The 21,153-nt window shown below is 44.1% G+C and overlaps 1 protein-coding gene across 1 annotated transcript in view; it reads left to right on the forward strand.

Moving 5' to 3' along the window:
• Positions 1–15,557, forward strand: part of LOC123491609 (CREB3 regulatory factor-like) — a 31,218-nt gene extending 15,661 nt beyond the window's left edge. The window contains exons 7-9 of the mRNA XM_045222872.1: positions 12,299–12,372; positions 12,748–12,873; positions 13,015–15,557. Coding sequence (XP_045078807.1) covers positions 12,299–12,372; positions 12,748–12,873; positions 13,015–13,133 — 319 coding nt within the window. The 3' untranslated portion in view covers positions 13,134–15,557. The remainder of the gene's footprint in view (positions 1–12,298; positions 12,373–12,747; positions 12,874–13,014) is intronic.
• The last annotated feature ends 5,596 nt before the right edge of the window (positions 15,558–21,153 follow it).

Consider the following 21,153-nt stretch of genomic DNA (forward strand, 5'->3'; position numbering starts at 1 on the left):
TGAAGGCGACGAATGGAAGACGGCCTTTATCACAGCACGAGGACACTATGAATACCTGGTCATGCCCTACGGCCTTACTAACGCCCCCACCGTCTTCCAATCCTTTATGAACAAGGTTTTCCAGGATATGATTAATCGCTTTCTCATCGTCTACATTGATGACATCCTGATTTACTCCCACTCCTTGAAGGAACACATACAGCATGTACAAAAGGTTCTTCAACGGCTCCTTGACCATAACCTTTATGTGAAGACTGAAAAGAGCACCTTCCATGTAACCTCGGTAAACTTCCTCGGTTTCCGCATCCCCTGCAAAAAGTTCTGTCCTCGCCTCATTGGTCCCTTCAAGATAACCCATCGCATCAACCCTGTCACATACCGCCTCCAATTACCCCGTCCGTATAAAATCTCCTCGTCCTTCCATGTGTCTCTGTTAAAACCGGTCACCTACAGTCCTCTTCATCCTCCAGTCTCAACCCGCAGTGCGCCCCCACCGTTGGACGTCGGAGGGGAACCTGCCTACGCCATTCAGGCCATCCTTGATTCCAAATGCCTGAGAGGTTGCATCCACTATCTAGTGGACTGGGAAGGTTATGTCGCCTGAAGACCGGTCCTGGGTCCCCGACCAGGATATCCTCGACCCAGAGATGATTCAGGCATTCCACCGCAACCGTCCGGATCGTCCCGCAAAAGTTTCACAAAAGTTCTGAACCCTTCTATTCTCATTGTTTCTACAGATTGAAAATAAACATTTTTGCTAAAGGTATTATGTTATTGATCGATTAACTATGACTTTTCAGATCACCCAGTAGTGCTATCTGCAGGGTTAGCTCCAGGTATATATTGCAATCCTTCAGCCATTCCTGGACCTGTGACCAAAAACAAGCTACAAATGGACAGTACCAAAACAAATCATCTAATGATTCTGTCTCTTCGCATACAAAATCTGCAGAGCTGGGAAGATTGTATCCCCCATATAAATAACATTATATTGGTAGCAATAATTTTGTATAATTTAAATTGAAAAATTCAAAGTTTTTCCCCGTTTTGATTCCGGCGTCGTTTTGTATATCAGTTTATAAACAATTTGCCATGGGATCGGTACGTCAAATCTCTTCCCAACTATTTTGCAATCTATATGGGATGGCTGTCAATCCTTTGGAAATGAAACTGGTATACTTTTTTTATTTATCACAATTTTCTTTAACCAATTATGGTCTTTAATGCAGGGCCGACAGACAAGTTCCTTACTTTTTCCCCCTTCCACTTTCCTCTTCCATTTTTGTGGCAATGCTGCAATTATTTGGTTGTAATTTTGGGTAGAGCAGACATTTCCATATGTTTTTGTTAGCTGCATGTGCGACATAACTCCACCAGTCCTACCTATGATATCATTTACGAAGATTATATATATATATATTTTTTTATATTTATATTTGAGTTTAACCACAATATTTGTTGCATTATTTGTTCTGTCGTTTCTGGAGGATTAAATTGCAACCAACTTTCTATGGCTTGTTTTAGAAATAGTGATATTTGGGAGATGATTTCCTTTTCAAATAACTGGAAACTGAAAGGTTGTAATCTGAATAAAGGGAAAAAGGCCATTCTTGAACATTGGGTGAGACAATCTTACTAATTTGCTAGAGAACCAGTTTGGATTTAAGGATAACTTGTGTATGACTGAGGCTTTTAGTGTTAGGTCTAATGCTTTCATATTTAATAATTTCTGTCCTCCGAATTCATATTCATTATATAAATAGGACCGTTTAATTTTGTCTGGCTTGCCATTCCAAATAAAATGAAATATTTTTTTCTCATATAATTTAAAAAACTGTTCGCTAGGCGTAGGCAAGACCATAAGCAAATAGGTAAACTGGGATAATACTAAAGAATTAAGGTGATTTTTCCACAAATAGACAGGTATTTACCTTTTCCATGGTAGCAAGATCTATTTTTGCAAACTTTCTATTAACATTTATTGGAGTGAGAATTTATTTCATTTGGGATATGTATTCCGAGTATATCCACATCACCATCAGACCATTTTATTGGTAAACTACATGGTAATGTAAAAATTGTATTTTTTAGTGATCCAATACGTAATATAGTACATTTATCATAATTTGGTTGTAATCCAGAGAGGTTAGAAAATGTATCTAGATCCTCTATGAGGCTGTGGAGGGATTCAAGTTGTGGATTTAAAAGAAAACATGAATCATCAGCGTACAATGACACCTTTGTTTTTAAGCCCTGGATTTCTAATCCCTTTATTATTGTTGGATCTGAATTTAATAGCTAACATTTCGATGGCCATAATAAATAGATATGCCAATAGTGGACAACCTTGTTTTACTCCTCTTGACAGTTTAAAACTTTCGGAGAAATAGCCATTATTTGCTATTTTACACCTAGGGTTACTATACATGATTTTTACCCATTTTTATAAGAGATTCTCCAAAATTGAAATGCTCCAGTTATTAATATGTAAACTCCAGTCGTACTTTATCAAATGCCTTTTCAAAGTCAGCTATGAATAGCAGGCCTGGTTTCCCAGATTTTTCATAGTATTCTATTGTTTCCAGTACTTGCCTTATATTATCTCCAATGTATCGTCCATGTAAATAAACCTGTCTGATTAGAATGAATAATGTCCGACAATACCTTTTTAATTCTATGCGCTAAACATTTTGCTAGAATTTTTGCATCACAACACTGAAGTGTAAGGGGCCTCCAATTCTTTTAATGGACTGGATCTTTATATTTCCCACTTGTATCCTGTTTCAGTAATAATGAAATCAGACCTTCTTCATGAGTGTCTGATAATCTTCCATTTACATACGAGTGGTTAAAACATGCTAATGATGGTCCTCTGAGTATATCAAAAAAGGTTTGGTATACCTCGACTGGTATGCCATCCAACCCTGGAGTTTTCCCGGACTTAGTCTTTAATTGCATCCAGAAGTTCCTCCTCTGTAATTTCACCTTCACATGAGTCTTTCTGTATGGCTGTTAATTTTACATTATCATTAGAAGAAAAAAATCCCTACGATTAGCTTCAGGTAGAGGAGATGGAGGCGACTGAAATGAAAACATATGCTTAAAGTACTTTGCTTCCTCCTTCAAAATATAATTTGGTGAATCATGGGTGACTCCGTCATTTGTAACCAGTTTCAGTAAATGATTTTTGGTAGGGTTTCTATGTTGAAGATTTAAAAAGAGCATTTTTCCCCATGTTCCATCCAGTTTTCTTTATTTTTATAATATATTACATTTGATCTTTCTTGAATAAGTTTCTCCATTTCTTTTTGTTTTTCCTGTAATTTATTCTGAGCCTCTATTTTACAGATTTTTTTTCTATCTATCTGTTCTGTTAGCCCTTCTATTTCCTTTGTTAGTATGGACTCTTTTAACCTAAATTGCTTTTGTTTTCGAGATGAGCACTGAATTGCATGGCCTCTAAAGGCACATTTAAAAGTGTCCCATACAATAAGGGGATTTGCTGTACCTATGTTATGTCGGAAAAATTCAGTCATAAATTCCTCTGTCCTAGTTAAAAACAAGTTATCATCCAATAGGCTTTGATTACATTTCCAATATCCTTGCCCATGTGGAAATTCAGTAAGAGTAATGTATATGCCAATTATGTGACGGTCCGACCGCATTCTGTCCCCTTTCAACACTGTTTAAACTTTTGGTGTCAACTAGAATGACATAAGAAAGAAATCAAGACGACTAGCTTGATTGAGTCTCCGCCATGTACAGTGCCTTGCAAAAGTATTAATCCCCCTTGGCGTTTTTCCTATTTTGTTGCATTACAACCTGTAATTTAAATTGATTTTTTATTTGGATTTCATTTAATGGACATAGTCCAAATTGGTGAAGTGAAATGGAAAAAATAACTTATTTCAGAAATTTAAAAAAATAAATAATGGAAAAGTGGTCTGTGCATATGTATTCACCCCCTTTGCTATGAAGCCCCTAAATAAGATCTGGTGCAACCAATTACCTTCAGAAGTCACATAATTAGTTAAATAAAGTGCACCTGTGTGCAATCTAAGTGTCACATGATCTCAGTATATATACACCTGTTCTGAAAGAGTATGCAACACCACTAATCAAGGGCCACCACCAAGCAAGTGGCACCATGAAGACCAAGGAGCTCTCCAAGCAGGTCAGGGACAAAGTTGTGGAGAAGTACAGATCAGGGTTGGGTTATAAAAAAATATCAGAAACTTTGAACATCCCACGGAGCACCATTAAATCCATTATTAACAAACGGAAAGAATATGGCACCACAACAAACCTGTCAAGAGATGGCCGCCCACCAAAACTCACGGACCAGGCAAAGAGGGCATTAATCAGAGAGGCAACAAAGAGACCAAAGATAACCCTGAAGGAGCTGCAAAGCTCCACAGCGGAGATTGGAGTATCCATAGGACCACTTTAAGCCGTACACTCCACAGAGCTGAGCTGTACGGAAGAGTGGCCAGAAAAAAGCCATTGCTTCAAGATAAAAATAAGCAACCAGTTTGGTGTTCGCCAAAAGGCATGTGGGAGACTCCCCAAACATATGGAAGAAGGTACTCTGGTCAGATGAGACTAAAATTGAGCTTTTTGGCCATCAAGGAAAACGCTATGTCTGGCGCAAACCCAACACCTCTCATCACCCCGAGAACACCATCCCCACAGTGAAGCATGGTGGTGGCAGCATCATGCTGTGGGGATGTTTTTCATCCGCAGGGACTGGGAAACTGGTCAGAATTGAAGGAAGGATGGATGGCGCTAAATACAGAGAAATTCTTGAGGGAAACCTGTTTCAGTCTTCCAGAGATTTGAGACTCGGATGGAGGTTCACCTTCCCAGCAGGAAAATAACACTAAGCATACTGCTAAAGCAACACTCAAGTGGTTTAAGGCGAAACATTTAAATGTCTTGGAATGGCCTAGTCAAAGCCCAGACCTCAATCCAATTGAGAATCTGTGGTATGACTTAAAGATTGCTGTACACCAGCGGAACCCATCCAACTTGAAGAAGCTGGAGCGGTTTTGCCTTGAAGAATGGGCAGAAATCCCAGTGGGTAGATGTGCCAAGCTTATAGAGACATACCCCAAGAGACTTGCAGCTGTAATTACTGCAAAAGGTGGCTCTACAAAGTATTGACTTTGGGGGGGTGAATAGTTATGCACGCTCAAGTTTTCTGTTTTTTTTGTCTTATTTCTTGTTTGTTTCACAATAAAACATATTTTGCATCTTCAAAGTGGTAGGCATGTTGTGTAGATCAAATGATACAAACAAATTTAATTCCAGGTTGTAAGTCAACAAAATAGGAAAAATGCCAAGGGGGGTGAGTACTTTTTCAAGCCACTAGTTCAGGATATTTAAGCCTCTATATATCCACTAGTTCTAATGTATCCATGACATTCATGTTTCCTTAAAAGCATGAGGGTGTTTAGTTTGTAGTGTGATTTCCTTTACGGTCCCACCATAATAATAGAGTATTGTATTGCTTGCAGGGTTGATTATGTATTATATATATTGTCAAAAGAAGTGTGGATCATCATTATTTGGTCTGTAAAGGTTAATGAGCCATATCTGTTTATGGTCCAATAACATATTTAAAATCATCCATCTACCTTGCGGATCTGTTTGGACAATTTGCACATTCGGATCAAAATTACTGTTAATTAATATCATCACCCCTTTTGAGTTTCTTTGCCCATGGGAGAAGCATATTTGCCCCCCCCACCCCAGTCCTTTTTCCACCCAACTTCATCTAGAATTGTTGAATGAGTTTCCTGTAAACAATAGATATTATATTCCTTCTCTTTGAGCCATGTAAATATTGTTCTTCTTTTGTTATCTGCTAAGCCATTACAGTTATAACTGGCTATACTTATTTCACCACTTACCATAATGAGATACAAGTTTCAAATCTATTTATCATAATATATGTTTGTAAATTTACCATAGTGATTGAGTGTCCATATAGCTGTACCATGATATTTACGTTGCTACTAAGTAACCCTCCAATTGTTATCCACTATTCCCCCCGCTAAAGCCCCTCCCCATCCCAAGTTGGGTTGTCTTCCCAGTGATCGGCATACCACCCCCATCCCCCTGGATCCCTAGGCCCCCCGAGAGGCCAGGACTGATTCTTCAAAAACAGCACACAGTGCCACCCACAAAACAGAAGCAGGTCAACCGCCAAAAGCATTTCCAATGCTCTCACCTCAATTTGCTTTATTTATATATATATATATATATATATATATAGCTATTAAAAATATATATATATTCAAATATCTTGCATATCTTAATTTCCATCATTATCAATTAATATGCATAATAATGTCGGCAGTTTATGCGAAGAATTGTTACCTATAACCCGGATTGCCATTGCATTACTGTGACACTCTGGCTCCATGGACTTTGATATTTGAGCCAGGGTGTATTTTGTTTTGTTGGGTATTTGGGTGTATTTCTATGTTGGTAGTTCTGTTGTGTGTATTTCTAGGTTTGCCTTTCTGTTGGGTTCATTTCTAGGTTTGGTCTATGACTCCCAATCGGAGGTAACGAGTGTCAGCTGTCGGCTCGTTATCTCTGATTGGGAGCCATATTTAATCTGTATGTTTTCTTGTGGGAGTTGTGGGTTTTTGTTCCTTTTGGTCAGTGTACCGTAGGACTTCACATTCGTCATTTGTTTGTTGTTTTCGTGGTTGCTTTTATTTAAATAAAGTCATCATGTTCACTCCACGCGCTGCGTATTGGTCCGTTTCCTCAGACGATCGTGACAGAAAAACCCACCATAAAAGGACCAAGCGGCGTGTCAAGCGGCAACAGGATCCACCTACACAGGATTTATATCCACCCATAAAGGATTCATGGACATGGGAGGAGATTCTGGATGGTAAGGGGCCTTGGGCACAACCGGGAGAATATCGCCGTCCTCGTGAAGAGCTGGAGGCAGCTAAAGCCGAGAGGCGGCGATATGAGGAGGCAGCACGGAGGCAAGACTGGAAGCCTGTGGGTACTACCCAAGAATTTCTTGGGGGGGCTAAGAGGAGTGTGGCGAAGTCAGGTAGGAGACCTGCGCCTACTCCCTGGACTGACCGTGGAGAGCGAGAGTACGGGCAGACACCGTGTTACGCAGTTGAGCGCATGGTGTCTCCTGTACGCAGGCATAGCCCGGTTCGGTACAGTCCAGCTCCACGTATCGGCCGGGCTAGATTGAGTGTTGAGCCGGATGTCATGAAGCCGGTCCCACGCAGCTGGTCACCAGTGCGTCTCCTCGGGCCGGGCGTACATGGCACCAGCCTTGCGCATGGTGTTCCCGGTTCGCCCACATAGGCCGGTGCGGGTTATTACACCTCCCCGTACTGGTCGGGCGACGGGGAGCATCAACCCAGGGAAGGTTGGGCAGGCTCAGTGCTCAAGGGAGCCAGTACGCCTGCACGGTCCGGTATTTCCGGTACCACCTCCTCGCTCCAGCCCAGTACCACCAGTACCTACACCACGCACCAGGTTTCCAGTGCGTCTTCAGAGCCCTGTGTCTCCTCCACGCACTGGCTCTATGGTGCGTGTCTCCAGCCCTTTACCACCAGTGCATACACCACGCACCAAGCCTCCTGTGTGTCCCCAGAGTCCTGTGCGTCCTGTTGTTGCTCTCCGCACTAGCCCTGAGATGCGTGTCCTCAGCCCGGTACCTCCAGTTCCGGCACCACGCATCAGGCCTACGGTGCGTCCCCAGGGTCCAGCATGCCCTGTTGCTTCTCTCCGCACTAGCCCTGAGATGCGTGTCCTCAGCCCGGTACCTCCAGTTCCGGCACCACGCATCAGGCCTACGGTGCGTCCCCAGGGTCCAGCATGCCCTGTTGCTTCTCTCCGCACTAGCCCTGAGATGCGTGTCCTCAGCCCGGTACCTCCTGTTCCGGCACCACGCACCAGGCCTACGATGCGCCTCAGACGGCCAGAGTCTGCCGTCTGCCCAACGGGCCTGAACTGTCCGTCTGCCCAACGCCGTCTGAACTGCCCGTCTGCCCAACGCCGTCTGAACTGTCCGTCTGCCAAGCGCCGCGAGGAACTGCCCGTCTGTACTGAGCCTGCAAAGCCGCCCGTCTGCCATGAGCCTTCAGAGCCGTCCGCCAGACCGGAGCCGCTAGAGCTCTCCGCCAGACAGGAGCAGCCAGAGCCTTCCGCCAGACAGGATCAGCCAGAGCCTTCCGCCAGACAGGATCAGCCAGAGCCTTCCGCCAGACAGGATCAGCCAGAGCCTTCCGCCAGACAGGATCAGCCAGAGCCTTCCGCCAGACAGGATCAGCCAGAGCCTTCCGCCAGACAGGATCAGCCAGAGCCTTCCGCCAGACAGGATCAGCCAGAGCCTTCCGCCAGCCAGGATCCGCCAGAGCCGTCCAGCCAGGATCCGCCAGAGCCGTCCAGCCAGGATCCGCCAGAGCCAGCCAGCCAGGATCCGCCATTCAGTCCGGTGCTGCCCCTCAGGCCGGTGCTGCCCCTTAGTCAGGTACTGTCCCTTAGTCCGGTGCTGCCCCTTAGTCCGGTGCTGCCCCTTAGTCCGGTGCCGCCCCTTAATCCAGTGGGGTTTAGTTGGGGGGTGGTCATGTGGAGGGGGCTACGGAAGCGGATAGTGACTAAGGTGGGGTGGGGACCACGACCTGGGCCAGAGCCGCCACCATGGACAGACGCCCACCCAGACCCTCCCCTAGACTGTATGCTGGTGCGCCCGGAGTTCGCACCTTTAGGGGCGGGTACTGTGACACTCTGGCTCCATGGACTTTGATATTTGAGCCAGGGTGTATTTTGTTTTGTTGGGTATTTGGGTGTATTTCTATGTTGGTAGTTCTGTTGTGTGTATTTCTAGGTTTGCCTTTCTGTTGGGTTCATTTCTAGGTTTGGTCTATGACTCCCAATCGGAGGTAACGAGTGTCAGCTGTCGGCTCGTTATCTCTGATTGGGAGCCATATTTAATCTGTATGTTTTCTTGTGGGAGTTGTGGGTTTTTGTTCCTTTTGGTCAGTGTACCGTAGGACTTCACATTCGTCATTTGTTTGTTGTTTTCGTGGTTGCTTTTATTTAAATAAAGTCATCATGTTCACTCCACGCGCTGCGTATTGGTCCGTTTCCTCAGACGATCGTGACAATTACATTACATTTTTATCAAGCAATTATTATTTTTGCAAACAATTATTGTGGTTCATCCTATATTCTCCCTAACATCCTTACCCCCTTGCAACAGATGTGGGATACATACACACAAACACACACACACACACATACTGTTACCCACTCAACCCCTTTCCTCCACAATCAACCATAATGTCAGATGCTCAACGGTTGTTACATCCCAGAGCCCAACTCAAGAATGGACCTGATTTACGAATGCATATACAGTTACAGCTGTTTGAGAAAGCATGCAAGATTGAGCAAAAATTGACAAAAATGTGAGATTTGATTAACCTATGTCAAGTCCTAGGTGATGGAGATCAGATCCACCCTCTTCCCCTGAAACACAAACACTCTGGTCCCCCGTTGTAACCATTTTCCCAAGCATCTCCGTGCAGTCAGACCTTTGATTATTTTGTGCCACCAGGGCCACAATAATATACCCCCTCTTTGATTGTCCGAGTGTGACCCACTCTCCATGGGTTACTGCAGCCAGTGTTGCCAGCACTGCCACTACCTGGGTGGGGGTACCCCACCGGCATCCCCACTGGCTAGGTACAAGGTCGTCAAGGTTCTCATTAGCAGCTTTGAGAATTTCCTTGTATATTATGCTCTCCCATCAGGGGGCTCTGGCTTTGTAGGACCAACCCGCCAGGCAGGCTCAGAATCTTGAGGGGGCGGTGCTGCTCTAGTAGGTCTCTGACCGCATTTATCTTTCTGTTTTAGCTGCATATAGGCAACTTACAGCAGGGCCATAAAACAGATGGGGACTTCTCTTTGGTGTATGGGTCACTGAGGTGGGTGTCTAGGATATAGGGTTGGGACCGTTCCATCATGATAGGACAATAAAAAATTAATTAGATGTATACTATATTTTAAAATGTATATCCTTCATCTGCACAAAATGGAAAGCTCTCTCTCACAACCCCTGCTCACAGACACACATTGGTTCTGGGATATGCAACCATTTCCTTTCTCACTCACTTAATGCCACACTTTTCCAAACACAAAAACGCACACCACACCTTCCATCACAATACATCCACACATACCCACATACTGTGCCTTCTATGTCTTCTGTTTGCTATGTTTTTATCTCCACTATGTTGATTGAGTACCTTTGTGTTGTAATTAGTTATATTTGAAGATGTATTATTTCGCTAGTTATCCTTTCTTGTAATGCCGTCTTATCCCTTTATAAAATACTATAAATGTGTTTTATTATTACAATCCCTACCATGGCTAGTATTGGGTGTTCCATTATTCGACTCCTCTATTAGAACTTTCAGAATAGCCATGGAGTAGTCTTTGTGTCGCGGAACATTTTGTTGTCAATATACAGTTTATCGACAACAAGAGCAACACGCTTCCCTTTTAATCTATTTTACTTGAAGCTTGGGTACAGAACTTTGCGCCGTTCTGCAATCTCCCTCGGGAACTGATCATTCATGCCTATTTTCATGCCAGCAAGTCTTTTACCTAGGCTTTTAACCATTACTTTATCCTTAAAGAAAGCAAATTTGGCAACGATTGGACGCTCATATCTCTGTCCTCTTTGTCCGAAACGGTGTACACGTTCGAGTTGGATTTTATCGACAGCATCGAGTGGGATTTGAAGCGCCGTAAGAAAGAAGTCCACAATTTTTTCGGTAACCTCTCCTTCTTTTTCTTGGATACCCGTAAGTACTAGATTTTGTCTCATCGATCTAGTCTGCATGTCTAGTAAGGCTTCTCTCAGAAAGTTGTTCTCCTTTTTAAGTTCATTAACGTCAGTTTCTATCTTAGTGACTTTCCCCATTATCACAGCCTTTTCGTCACTCATTTCAAGGCTTGCCTTCAACTCCTTTACATCCTTACTGCCTAATTCTAGTATGCCCAGTTTGTCATTTATCGACTTCAACAGGTCGCTTTCCACACTTACCAGTCCCAGTGAAAAGCATAAATCATCTGTATCTGTCGAGGAGTCGCGTTTTCTCTTGGAGATTGATTCTCCTAGTTTTTCCTCTGTCATGTTTGAGTGTTGCTTGTTGTTGTAATATTTGTCGATTAAATTCTCTAGCCTTATGATTTGTTTTGTGTTATTATCCAGATTGAATGTTATTACCCACGAGTATATGAAGTGCTAATATTTAGTCTGACTTACTGATATTGAATATTACGTTTTTACCTTGAGGTGATTCGCACCGCTGTGTGTTCAATACGTCATCTTATTAATGTTAGCTCTTTGTGTACATCCAAGGGCCAGCCGTGCTGCCCTGTTTTGAGCCAATTGCAATTTTCCTAAGTCCCTCTTTGTGGCACCTGACCACACGACTGAGCAGTAGTCCAGGTGCGACAAAACTAGGGCCTGTAGGACCTGCCGTGTTGATAGTGCTGTTAAGAATGCAGAGCAGCGCTTTATTATAGACAGACTTCTCCCTATCCTAGCTACTGTTGTATCAATATGTTTTGACCATGACAGTTTACAATCCAGGGTTACTCCAAGCTATTTAGTCTCCTCAACTTGCTCAATTTCCACATTATTCATTACACAATTTAGTTGAGGTTTATGGTTTAGTAAATGATTTGTCCAAAATATAATGCTTTTAATTTTTGAAATATTTACGACTAATTTATTCCATGCCACCCATTCTGAAACTAACTGCAGCTCTTTATTAATTGTTGCTGTCATTTCAGTCGCTGTGGTAGTTAACATGTATATTGTTGTGTCATCAGCATAGTCAAAGCCAGTGGCATGTCGTTAGTAAAGATTTTAAAAAGCAAGGGACCTAGACAGCTGCCCTGGGGAATTCCTGATTCTACCTGGATTTTGTTGGAGAGGCTTCCATTAAAGAACACCCTCTGTGTTCTGTTAGACAGGTAACGCTTCATCCACAATATAGCAGGGGGTGTAAAGCCATAACACATATGTTTTTCCAGCAATGATCGGTATGATCGATAATGTCAAAAGCCGCACTGAAGTCTAACAAGTGCTAGTGAGGGTGAGTGTAGTGGAGCATAAGTCCTGGCTATAGGTTGGAAAACTGTGTCCTCTCTCTCTCTCTCTCTCTCTCTCTCTCTCTCTCTTTCTCTCTGTTACTTTCTCTCTCTATGTCTCTCTCTCTCTCTCTCTCCACAGAGCTTGTCGGCTGAAAAAGAAAGCCCAGCATGAGGCCAACAAAATCAAACTGTGGGGGCTGAACCAGGAGTATGGTGAGTCATTTCTGCCTATCATAATCTGTGACCCACCTAAAGCTGTTGTTATGGGGTCTATTAGCCCGGACCCTGTCTCAAGTTAACTAACATGCTAAGTAGCTGCAAAGTAGCTAAAAAGTAGTAAGTAGTTGAGAAGTTGCTAATTAGCTCAAATGCTAAAGTTGTCCGTGATGAGATTTGAACTCACAACTTTTGGATTGCTAGACGTTTGCGTTAAGTAATGTGTATGTAACCATACCAAACGTAACATATCATACTAATTTGAGTGTCCAGGATTTACGTTTACTATGTTACGTCTAGTCTATGAGACCAGGCTGCCATTTTAGCTCCTTCAGTCAATCCTTTGTGTCTCTGATGGTGTAATTCCTTCAGATTGCCTGTTGGGGGCAGTGCTGCAGATAAAGGAGCTGATCCGCCAGAGAGTGGAGAGCAGAGAGGAAGACACAGAGAGAGGCGCTCTGAGAGAGAAACTGGAGGACATTCTGAAGGAATCAACTGGTGAGTAGTGAGTATGTAGATTGTTTGGACTTTCATGGGACCCTGTTAGTGTGAGTGTATTTTAATCTAAGTATGTCAATTATGTGGATGTGGTTGTTTGTGTGCGTCCGTGTCTGTGCGTGCGTGCATGTGTGTGTGCAGGGCCACGTGTAGCAGGTCGAGGCAAAGTGTTTGTGGAGAGGATCTTGAAGAACCATGCCGTGGAAAAAAGCACCAGAGAGACTCAGAGAGAAGGAGGGTCATCAGACCCTAGCCACTGACCTCTTTTCCCCACCAGAGTCACTATCCTGTCCGCTTCTCGCTTCACTTTGCACTTTCTGACATGGAGAGAAGGTAGGACAGATAGATAGACACGCACGCACGCACACACACACACACACACACACACACACACACACACACTCTTAGGTAGAGAGGATCTGGGCAAACTATCTAGTTAAGCTTGCACTGTGTCTTGGTCTCTAGCTGCTACAGTATAGTTGATGAGTGTCTCAGAACGGTAACGTATGGTATGTATGTATGTGTGTGTGTTTGTGTTTGTGTATAAGGGAGTGTGCATGATTCCAGTGTATCTATTGCATTATGTACTGTAGTATACCCCATTGTGCCTAAAGGAAGACACTGTGTGCTGCTAGCTAGTCGTAGTTATACTCTATGTATTCTCTGAGAACAGGGAGAGGAGTGACAGTGAATATGGTGCTTGTAACAGTGGACATGATGAGTAAGCTGTTTAGCTTGATGTCCATTTTGAATTGTACTGTAAACCAAAAGTGCATGGATAAACAGACAGACGAGGAAAGACTTTGGCATCATGTGAATGTTGCACAATGGTTCTCAAAGATGCTGAAAGCTGCTTGCATGGTCGTTTTATATGTCTCTGCTATCCTTTAAGGTAAATGCTATTTTGTCTATCTCTACAGATCCTCTTTAAAACTGATATCATAATGTACTGTACTGCTCTACAGATGAACCTGTGTAGGGAGGATAATAATAACCTTAAACCAGGGATGGGCAACTCCGGTCCTCAGGAAGGAAATGTGTTTGCTGGTTTTAGTTTTTTCCTGCAAATCAGTGACTGACTTCTACCTGGGAAACCTGGGCCCATGTTCACAAAGAGTCTCAGAGTAGGAGTGCTGATATAGGCTCAATTTTTCATTTGAGATCATAATGAATATGATTACATGGACAGGGGAGATCCTAGACCAGCACTCCTACTCTAAGACTATTTTTGAACATGGGCCCGGGCGTGTGTTCTCTCAGCAATGAGTGATAATTATTGATAAATTAAGTGCCACAGGAAGATAAGACAACCAGCGGACACTGCTGCACCCCTGAGTACCAGAGTTGTCCATCCCTGTCCTAAACCCACATTACTGTAACTGTTAGAGAGATCCAAATCTATGAATCTATCTAGGTCTATGGTACTTTGTGTAGCCTGTGCCTTTGAATGCTCTTTGAGAGCAAATACTAACACGCACACCACCACATCTCTCTTTGCCTCTCTTTGTGCTACTAATATTTCTATATAATATAATATAGAAAACACAACATCATCAGTGGTAAAAAAAAAAAAAAAGTATGAATAACCTCCCCTACAAACCTGAACGTTTACTATTCTTTACTATTCTCTCTTTTGCTAAATGGAAATGAGTACATCTGTCCTGCAGTGATTTCTGAGAGGAAAAGTATAGTGTACCCATTTGGAGTGTAGTCTTTATAACCCCAGGGCCCGTGTTCATAAAGCGTCTCAGAGTGCTGATCTAGGATCAGTTTTTCCTTTTAGATCATAATGAATATGATTACAAGGACAGGGAGGACCTGATCCTAGACCAGCACTCCTACTCTGAGACACTTTATGGATATGGACCTAGATCTTTCCTGCACTCCTAGTCCTGTCATTGCACTTAATGTACTTTAACGTAGGAGCACAGTAGTCTATTTACTTGAAAGAAGGAGCACAGCGAGAAAGACAAGGTCCTGCTATTTCTTTACTAAGACTGCAGTTGTCATGAACTGCCCTGCCACAGATCTTGGCAATAATCTTGAATTGGATGGACGCTTGATTATATCCTCAATTAATCCCAAACAATAATTCCAAATAATAATGGAACATTTTATAACTGCCCACAAGAGTATTATGTCTTAACATGCATGCACAAACACACATGAAAAGAAGTGACATGTTTGTTAACATGTCACAGCACAGGAACCATATAAAGGATCATAACAAAACATTTAGAATTTTGCACATTTATTGAAGTTATTGATTTTCAAAGAAGTACTGTATATCGTGATCAAGGGGAAATATTGATCAGGAATGGATTTGTCTGGGAAATGAACATGTATGGAGTTACAGGCCTTAACAGACCAGAGGCAGTCGTTTCAGAAAGCTGTGTATTGTCCAGTTATCTGCTAGGATAGTTAATCCCAGTCTTTTTCAAGCTTTAGCCTATTCATCTGAGCTTGCAGTAGTTCTTATGTAACAAGCCATTTTGTTATGTGTTATAACCCCTTTATGGACCATTTATTAGCTCTGTGACTGTGCATGAAAAAGATAAACAAACTAAAAAGAAAGTGTTGTAGAAATAGAACACATTATTGTTTTGTTCAGTCTGTGTAAATGTATATTTTACTATGTTGAAGCTGCTGCTACGGTATGTCAATAAAAATCTATATTCTTAAAATGCCAAGTGTTGTTTTATGAGTTGATTATATGATGTTTGCGCATTTCATGCTATTTACACTGAATTGGAAGAAACAATGGGCTATGACCATATTCAACCGGGACAACAATGTAAAATATATCTGGAGTCTGTCTGTATGCTGTATCGTGTGAACTGTAAATGAGATATGATTCTGCACGCTCAGCAAAACCATACACACACACACACATGCACATAGAGGTACAACTGGTTCTCGCAGACATCGACCAGGTCATCAATGAAGATGGAGAAGACAAGTGGATGGAGAATTGATCCTAGTGGTACAGAGGCATTAATGGGAGAAAGTTCTGAGGCCTGGACGGACAATACAACTCTGCTAGATCTGTTGGAGAGGTAACTGCAGCCATGTCAGAAGCTGTCCAGATACCCCCTTGGAGCGGAGTTTGTTACATAGAAGGCCTAACCTCTGCACTGTGGTGTTGAGTACATAGAGTGGTGGTATATGCAGTTTGAGCCAGTTCAAGGTTGAATTGTAGTGGTCTTGAGACTTCTGCTAGACTTTATTTCTGAGTCCACATGATATTTGGTACACGGGGTGATGGAAAGCAGATACTGGAAAAAAATCTGTTTAGGTTAGCAAATTCAGTTAGGTTAGTAACTTCAGTAAGGTTGGCAAATTCAGATAGGTTGGCAAATAAATTCCAGTGCAGGGGGTGATACTGTGTAAGAAAATGTGTTCCAGTTCATCTCTGATTTATCCCGACCTGTCTGCGGTGACATCTTTAAGGATCCTGTCCTCCTGTCGTGTAGCCACAGCGTCTGTAAAGTCTCTCTGCAGCAATAGTAATGGCATCTTTTTGTAGGCACTAACAGTGGCTAACTCCGCCATGGCTTGTTGGGCAAGCCTATGGTGAATCTTTTTGTGGGGGGGTGGTTTGGATTAAAGCTGAAAATAAAGTCTGTGGTAAACACAGGTTTATGAGATCTTATACGTTTTGTTCTATGAGATAATCTTCATCAGCTAACATCACTTTTTGTGCATTTTTTGCCGTACATCCCAAAACTTATTTTCCCAACTCATTTCCCGCATGGGAAAGCCCAATGAACCAGAGGTAGAAAATACTAATGCATTTCCGTTTTTCAGGACTACAAGCTGGAAAGCTCTATTGAGCTTGCTTCTTAGTCCAGGACTAGGCTTAATCAGTGTCTGGGAAACCGCACCTTGAAGTAATTTTGTTGTCTGAATGAGTCTGGTAGGTTTAAAATCAATTTTGGCTACGTTCATTTCCATCACTTGCAATTTTTGGGCAGCGCAAGGTTTTATTTAAATAAATAGGAGTCTCACGCTCTTCAAAGGTTACATGTTTAGTGTAGCCAGCCAGTGAGTGTACACCTGGGTGTTACTGACACTGAGATTTGCGGAAAGGAGTTCAAACAATTCTCTCCTGTAAAGTCCAGAGATTGTCTCCTCAGTGACGTTCTGTCTCATTTCAGGAGGAACTCCAGACTGCCCTGGAGCTCTTACAGGAGAAGCTGAAGGTCTTCAATGAAGTTAAACAAACCTGTGATCAAACAGAAGAGCATATTAAGGTAAGTATTGCATAGGTCATCAAGGTGTTGTGTTCAGTAATGTGATATTCCCTGTCCAGTATTAGATACTGTTGCTTTAACAAAGGTGTGATACATCAAGTGTCTGTGCATAACACAAGGTTGGAACAGTACATCATATTCACTAGCAGTTTATTAACTAACAGTTTTACTGATAGTTAATAATAATAACCCTATGTTAATGAGATATTTAATATATTCCTCTCTCTGTCTCCAGAGCCAGGCCCAGCACACAGAGAAGCAGATTAAGGAGGAGTTTGAGAAGCTTAACCAGTTTCTATGAGAGGAAGAGGAGGTCAAGAGAGCTGCACTGAAGGAGGAAGAGGCGCAGAAGAGTCAGATGATGAAGGAGAAGATTCAAAGGATGAGACATACAGTACCAGCCAAAAGTTTGGACACATCTACTCAATCAAGGATTTTTGTTTATTTTTACTATTTTCTACATTGTAGACTCATTGCACGCTCTTGGCATTGTCTCAACCAGCTTCATGAGGAATGCTTTTCCAACAGTCTTGAAGGAGTTCCCACATATGCTGAGCACTTGTTGGCTGCTTTTCCTTCACTCTGCGGTCCAACTCATCCCAAACCATCTCAATTGGGTTGAGGTCGGGTGATTGTGGAGGCCAGGTCATCTGATGCAGCACTCCATCACTCTCCTTGGTCAAATAGCCCTTACACAGCCTGGAGGTGTGTTTTGGGTCATTGTCCTGTTGAAAAACAAACGATAGTCCCACTAAGCACAAATCAGATGGGATGGCGTATCGCTGCAGAATGCTGTGGTAGCCATGCTGGTTAAGTGTGCCTTGAGTTCACTAATTTACTCCAAGTAGGGAAAGGATGGTGGGGTTGAAAAGTAATAAAGGCGAGTATATATATATATATAAAAATAAATAAAAAACATGGGGGATTGGAAGTGATGCAGACAATTACATTGATAGAAGATACAATCTATCTGCAATATTAAGCTGATCCTGTCAGCTTCCTGCCTCCTGTTTGTCTCCGGGCCTCTAGAGGTCATCTGTGTTCCCCTCTGCCTTAGTTCTTCCTCGTGTGTCCTTATTAGCTTTATCCAGGTCACCTGTGCCTTGTTTCCCCTAGAGTATTTTAGCTGTGTTTTTTCCCCTTGTTCCTCACTTGGTTTTTGAGTCCTGGCTATGTGTCTCCTGCTGTGTCCCACAGAGTCTTTCCGAGTAAGCTTTTCTAAGTTATCTTTATTTGGTTTTTCTCCCCTCGTGGAGTTATTTTGTTTTGTCCTCCTGTTTTGTTTACTGTACCTCTGTTAGTATACCTCTTTCTGAGAAGAACTTTTGTTGGATTATTTTTGAAGTGCAAAGAAATACCTTTTTTTCATATTAAATCTACTTTGCCTGGAGTATTGCCTTGGGTGTTTCGTTTGGGTCCTACTATACCTCCTCTGTGGCTAAGGGGTAGAACACCCAACTCTCCACATCTGAGACCTGAGTTCAAGCCCAGCTTGTGACAGAAAAACCAAGTCAATCATGGACCCAGAAACACTCCGTTCCAAGGACCTGTTGGAGGTGATCGCTCGACATGAGGCATCTTTCCAGCGCCATGAAGCCGTTCTCAGCCGACAGGAAGAGCTGATGGCTAGTCATTCTCAACTCCTGGCCGATATGATGAGTTCCCTCCGCCAGCTCTTTGAACGCCTCCCTGGTCCCTCCCCTTACTCCAGGTCACCCCCCAGTGACGACAGGCCTTCTCCATCGGCGGAGCCCCGACTACCACCTCCCAAGCCCTTTTCTGGGGATCCAAGCTCTTGCCAGGGTTTCCTCACCCAATGCTCCCTCACCTTCGAGCTCCAACCCTCAAGTTTTCCCACAGACCGTTCCAAGATTGCCTACATCATTACCCTTCTTTCAGACAAGGCGCTCTCCTGGGCCTCTGCGGTGTGGCAGTCCCAGGAGGCCTGTTGTGACTCCTACGCTGCATTTGTAGAAGAGTTCAAGCGGGTGTTCAATCATCCTGTCAGTGGGCGGGAAGCTTCCAAGCGCCTACTGTCTCTCCGTCAGGGTCCCCAGAGCACGGCAGATTTTGCCATTGAATTCGGACCATAGCAGCAAGGAGCGGATGGAATGATGAAGCGCTGAGGGTCTGTTTTCAGGGAGGGTTGTCTGAGCCCCTTCAAGATGAGTTAGCCACCCGAGAACCAGCTGGGGATCTCGAGTCCCTCATAGCCTTGGCCATCCGCCTGGACAATCGTCTAAGAGAGCGGAGAACGGCTCGCCGCCAGGGGTCTCAGTCCCAAGTTCCTCTGAGCAGCTCTGTTTCTCCTGTTTGGGCTCCGTCATTCAGAGCTTCCCCGGCTCCTGAACTGCTCCAGGATTCCCCGGAGAACATGCAGTTAGGCCGTTCCAGGCTTTCTCCCAACGAAGGGGAACGTCGCATGAGGGAGCGTCGGTGCCTCTACTGCGGGGTCGCCGGCCACTTCCGCTCCACTTGCCCCGAGCTTTCGGGAAACGCCTGTCCCCGCCTAGCTACAGGAGGGCTGTGATGGGGAAAATTAGAGCTCCTCCTACTAACGCTGTCTTAGCTATCCCAGCCACTCTGTCCTGGAAGGGCCACCAGCATCGGGTCCAGGCTATGATTGATTCCGGTGCCGCAGGTGATTTCCTGGATTTAACCTTGGCTAAGGAACTTAAGATCCCTACCCAACTACTTCCTCAACCCCAGGCAGTTACAGCCTTAGATGGCAGACCTCTGGAACCAGGAAAGGTTACAGAGGCGACTCAGTCCCTGCGACTTACCATCTTTCAACACCAGCAGGAGGAGACCTTCTATCTCATTGACTCCCCCGAGTATCCTATTATCCTGGGTCACCCTTGGCTATGCAGACATAATCCCCAGATCGACTGGCCTACTGGCACCATTCTAAGCTGGGGTCCCACTTGCCAACTCACCTGCATGCTTCAGAGTCCCTCAGCCCCTAGTACCCAGTTTCAAGAGTCTGTTGACGTCTCCCGAGTCCCCAGTGTTTACCATCGGTTCAAGGCAGTGTTCAGCAAGTCCCGGGCTACTTCCTTACCGCCTCACCGCACGTATGACTGTGCCATTGATCTACTCCCTGGTTGCTGCCCTCCTAGAGGTCGGATCTTTTCCTTATCCTCCCCGAGCACTCAGCTATGGACACCTACATTAAGGAGTCCTTGGCAGCCGGCCTCATCTGTGCCTCTACTTCCCGGCTGGGGCGGGCTTCTTTTTTGTTGAAAAGAAAGACGGGGGTCTTAGGCCTTGTATTGATTACCGGGGACTCAACAAGATCACGGTTCGAATCGATACCCCCTTCCTCTCATGGCCACTGCTTTTGAGCGGCTTCAAGGGGCTTCCATTTTTACTAAACTGGATCTCCGCAATGCTTACCATCTCGTGCGGATCCGGCCAGGAGACGAATGGAAGACGGCCTTCAACACGCCCACGGGGCACTATGAATATCGGGTGATGCCGTTCGGGCTCACCAATGCCCCCGCAGTATTCCAAGCCCTGATTAATGATGTTCTCCGGGATATGCTTAATCTGTTCGTCTTCGTGTACCTGGACGATATCCTCATCTTCTCGAGGTCACTGAAGGAGCATGAGGGGCATGTTAGCAGGGTTCTCCAGAGGCTCCTTGACAATCACCTCTACGTTAAACCTGAGAAGTGTGAATTTCATGTTTCCCAGACTCAGTTTCTCGGGTTTATTGTCACTCCCGGCCACCTAGAGATGGATCCCAAGAAGGTCAAAGCGGTCCACAGCTGGCCCACACCTGCCACGGTCAAGGAGGTTCAACGGTTCATTGGCTTTTCTAACTTCTATCGGAAGTTCATTAAGAATTTCAGCTCTGTGGTAGCCCCCTTGACGACGCTTACCAAGGGAGGAGGGACCAAGATTCACTGGGGTCCGGAAGCAGCAGGGGCCTTCGAGGATCTCAAGCGCCGCTTCACTTCTGCTCCGATTCTGGTGATCCCTGACCCAGAAAGACCTTTCGTGGTGGAGGTGGACGCCTCAGAGG

This window comes from Coregonus clupeaformis, chromosome 1 (assembly GCF_020615455.1).
Source record: "Coregonus clupeaformis isolate EN_2021a chromosome 1, ASM2061545v1, whole genome shotgun sequence".
Classification (NCBI taxonomy): Eukaryota; Metazoa; Chordata; class Actinopteri; order Salmoniformes; family Salmonidae; genus Coregonus; species Coregonus clupeaformis.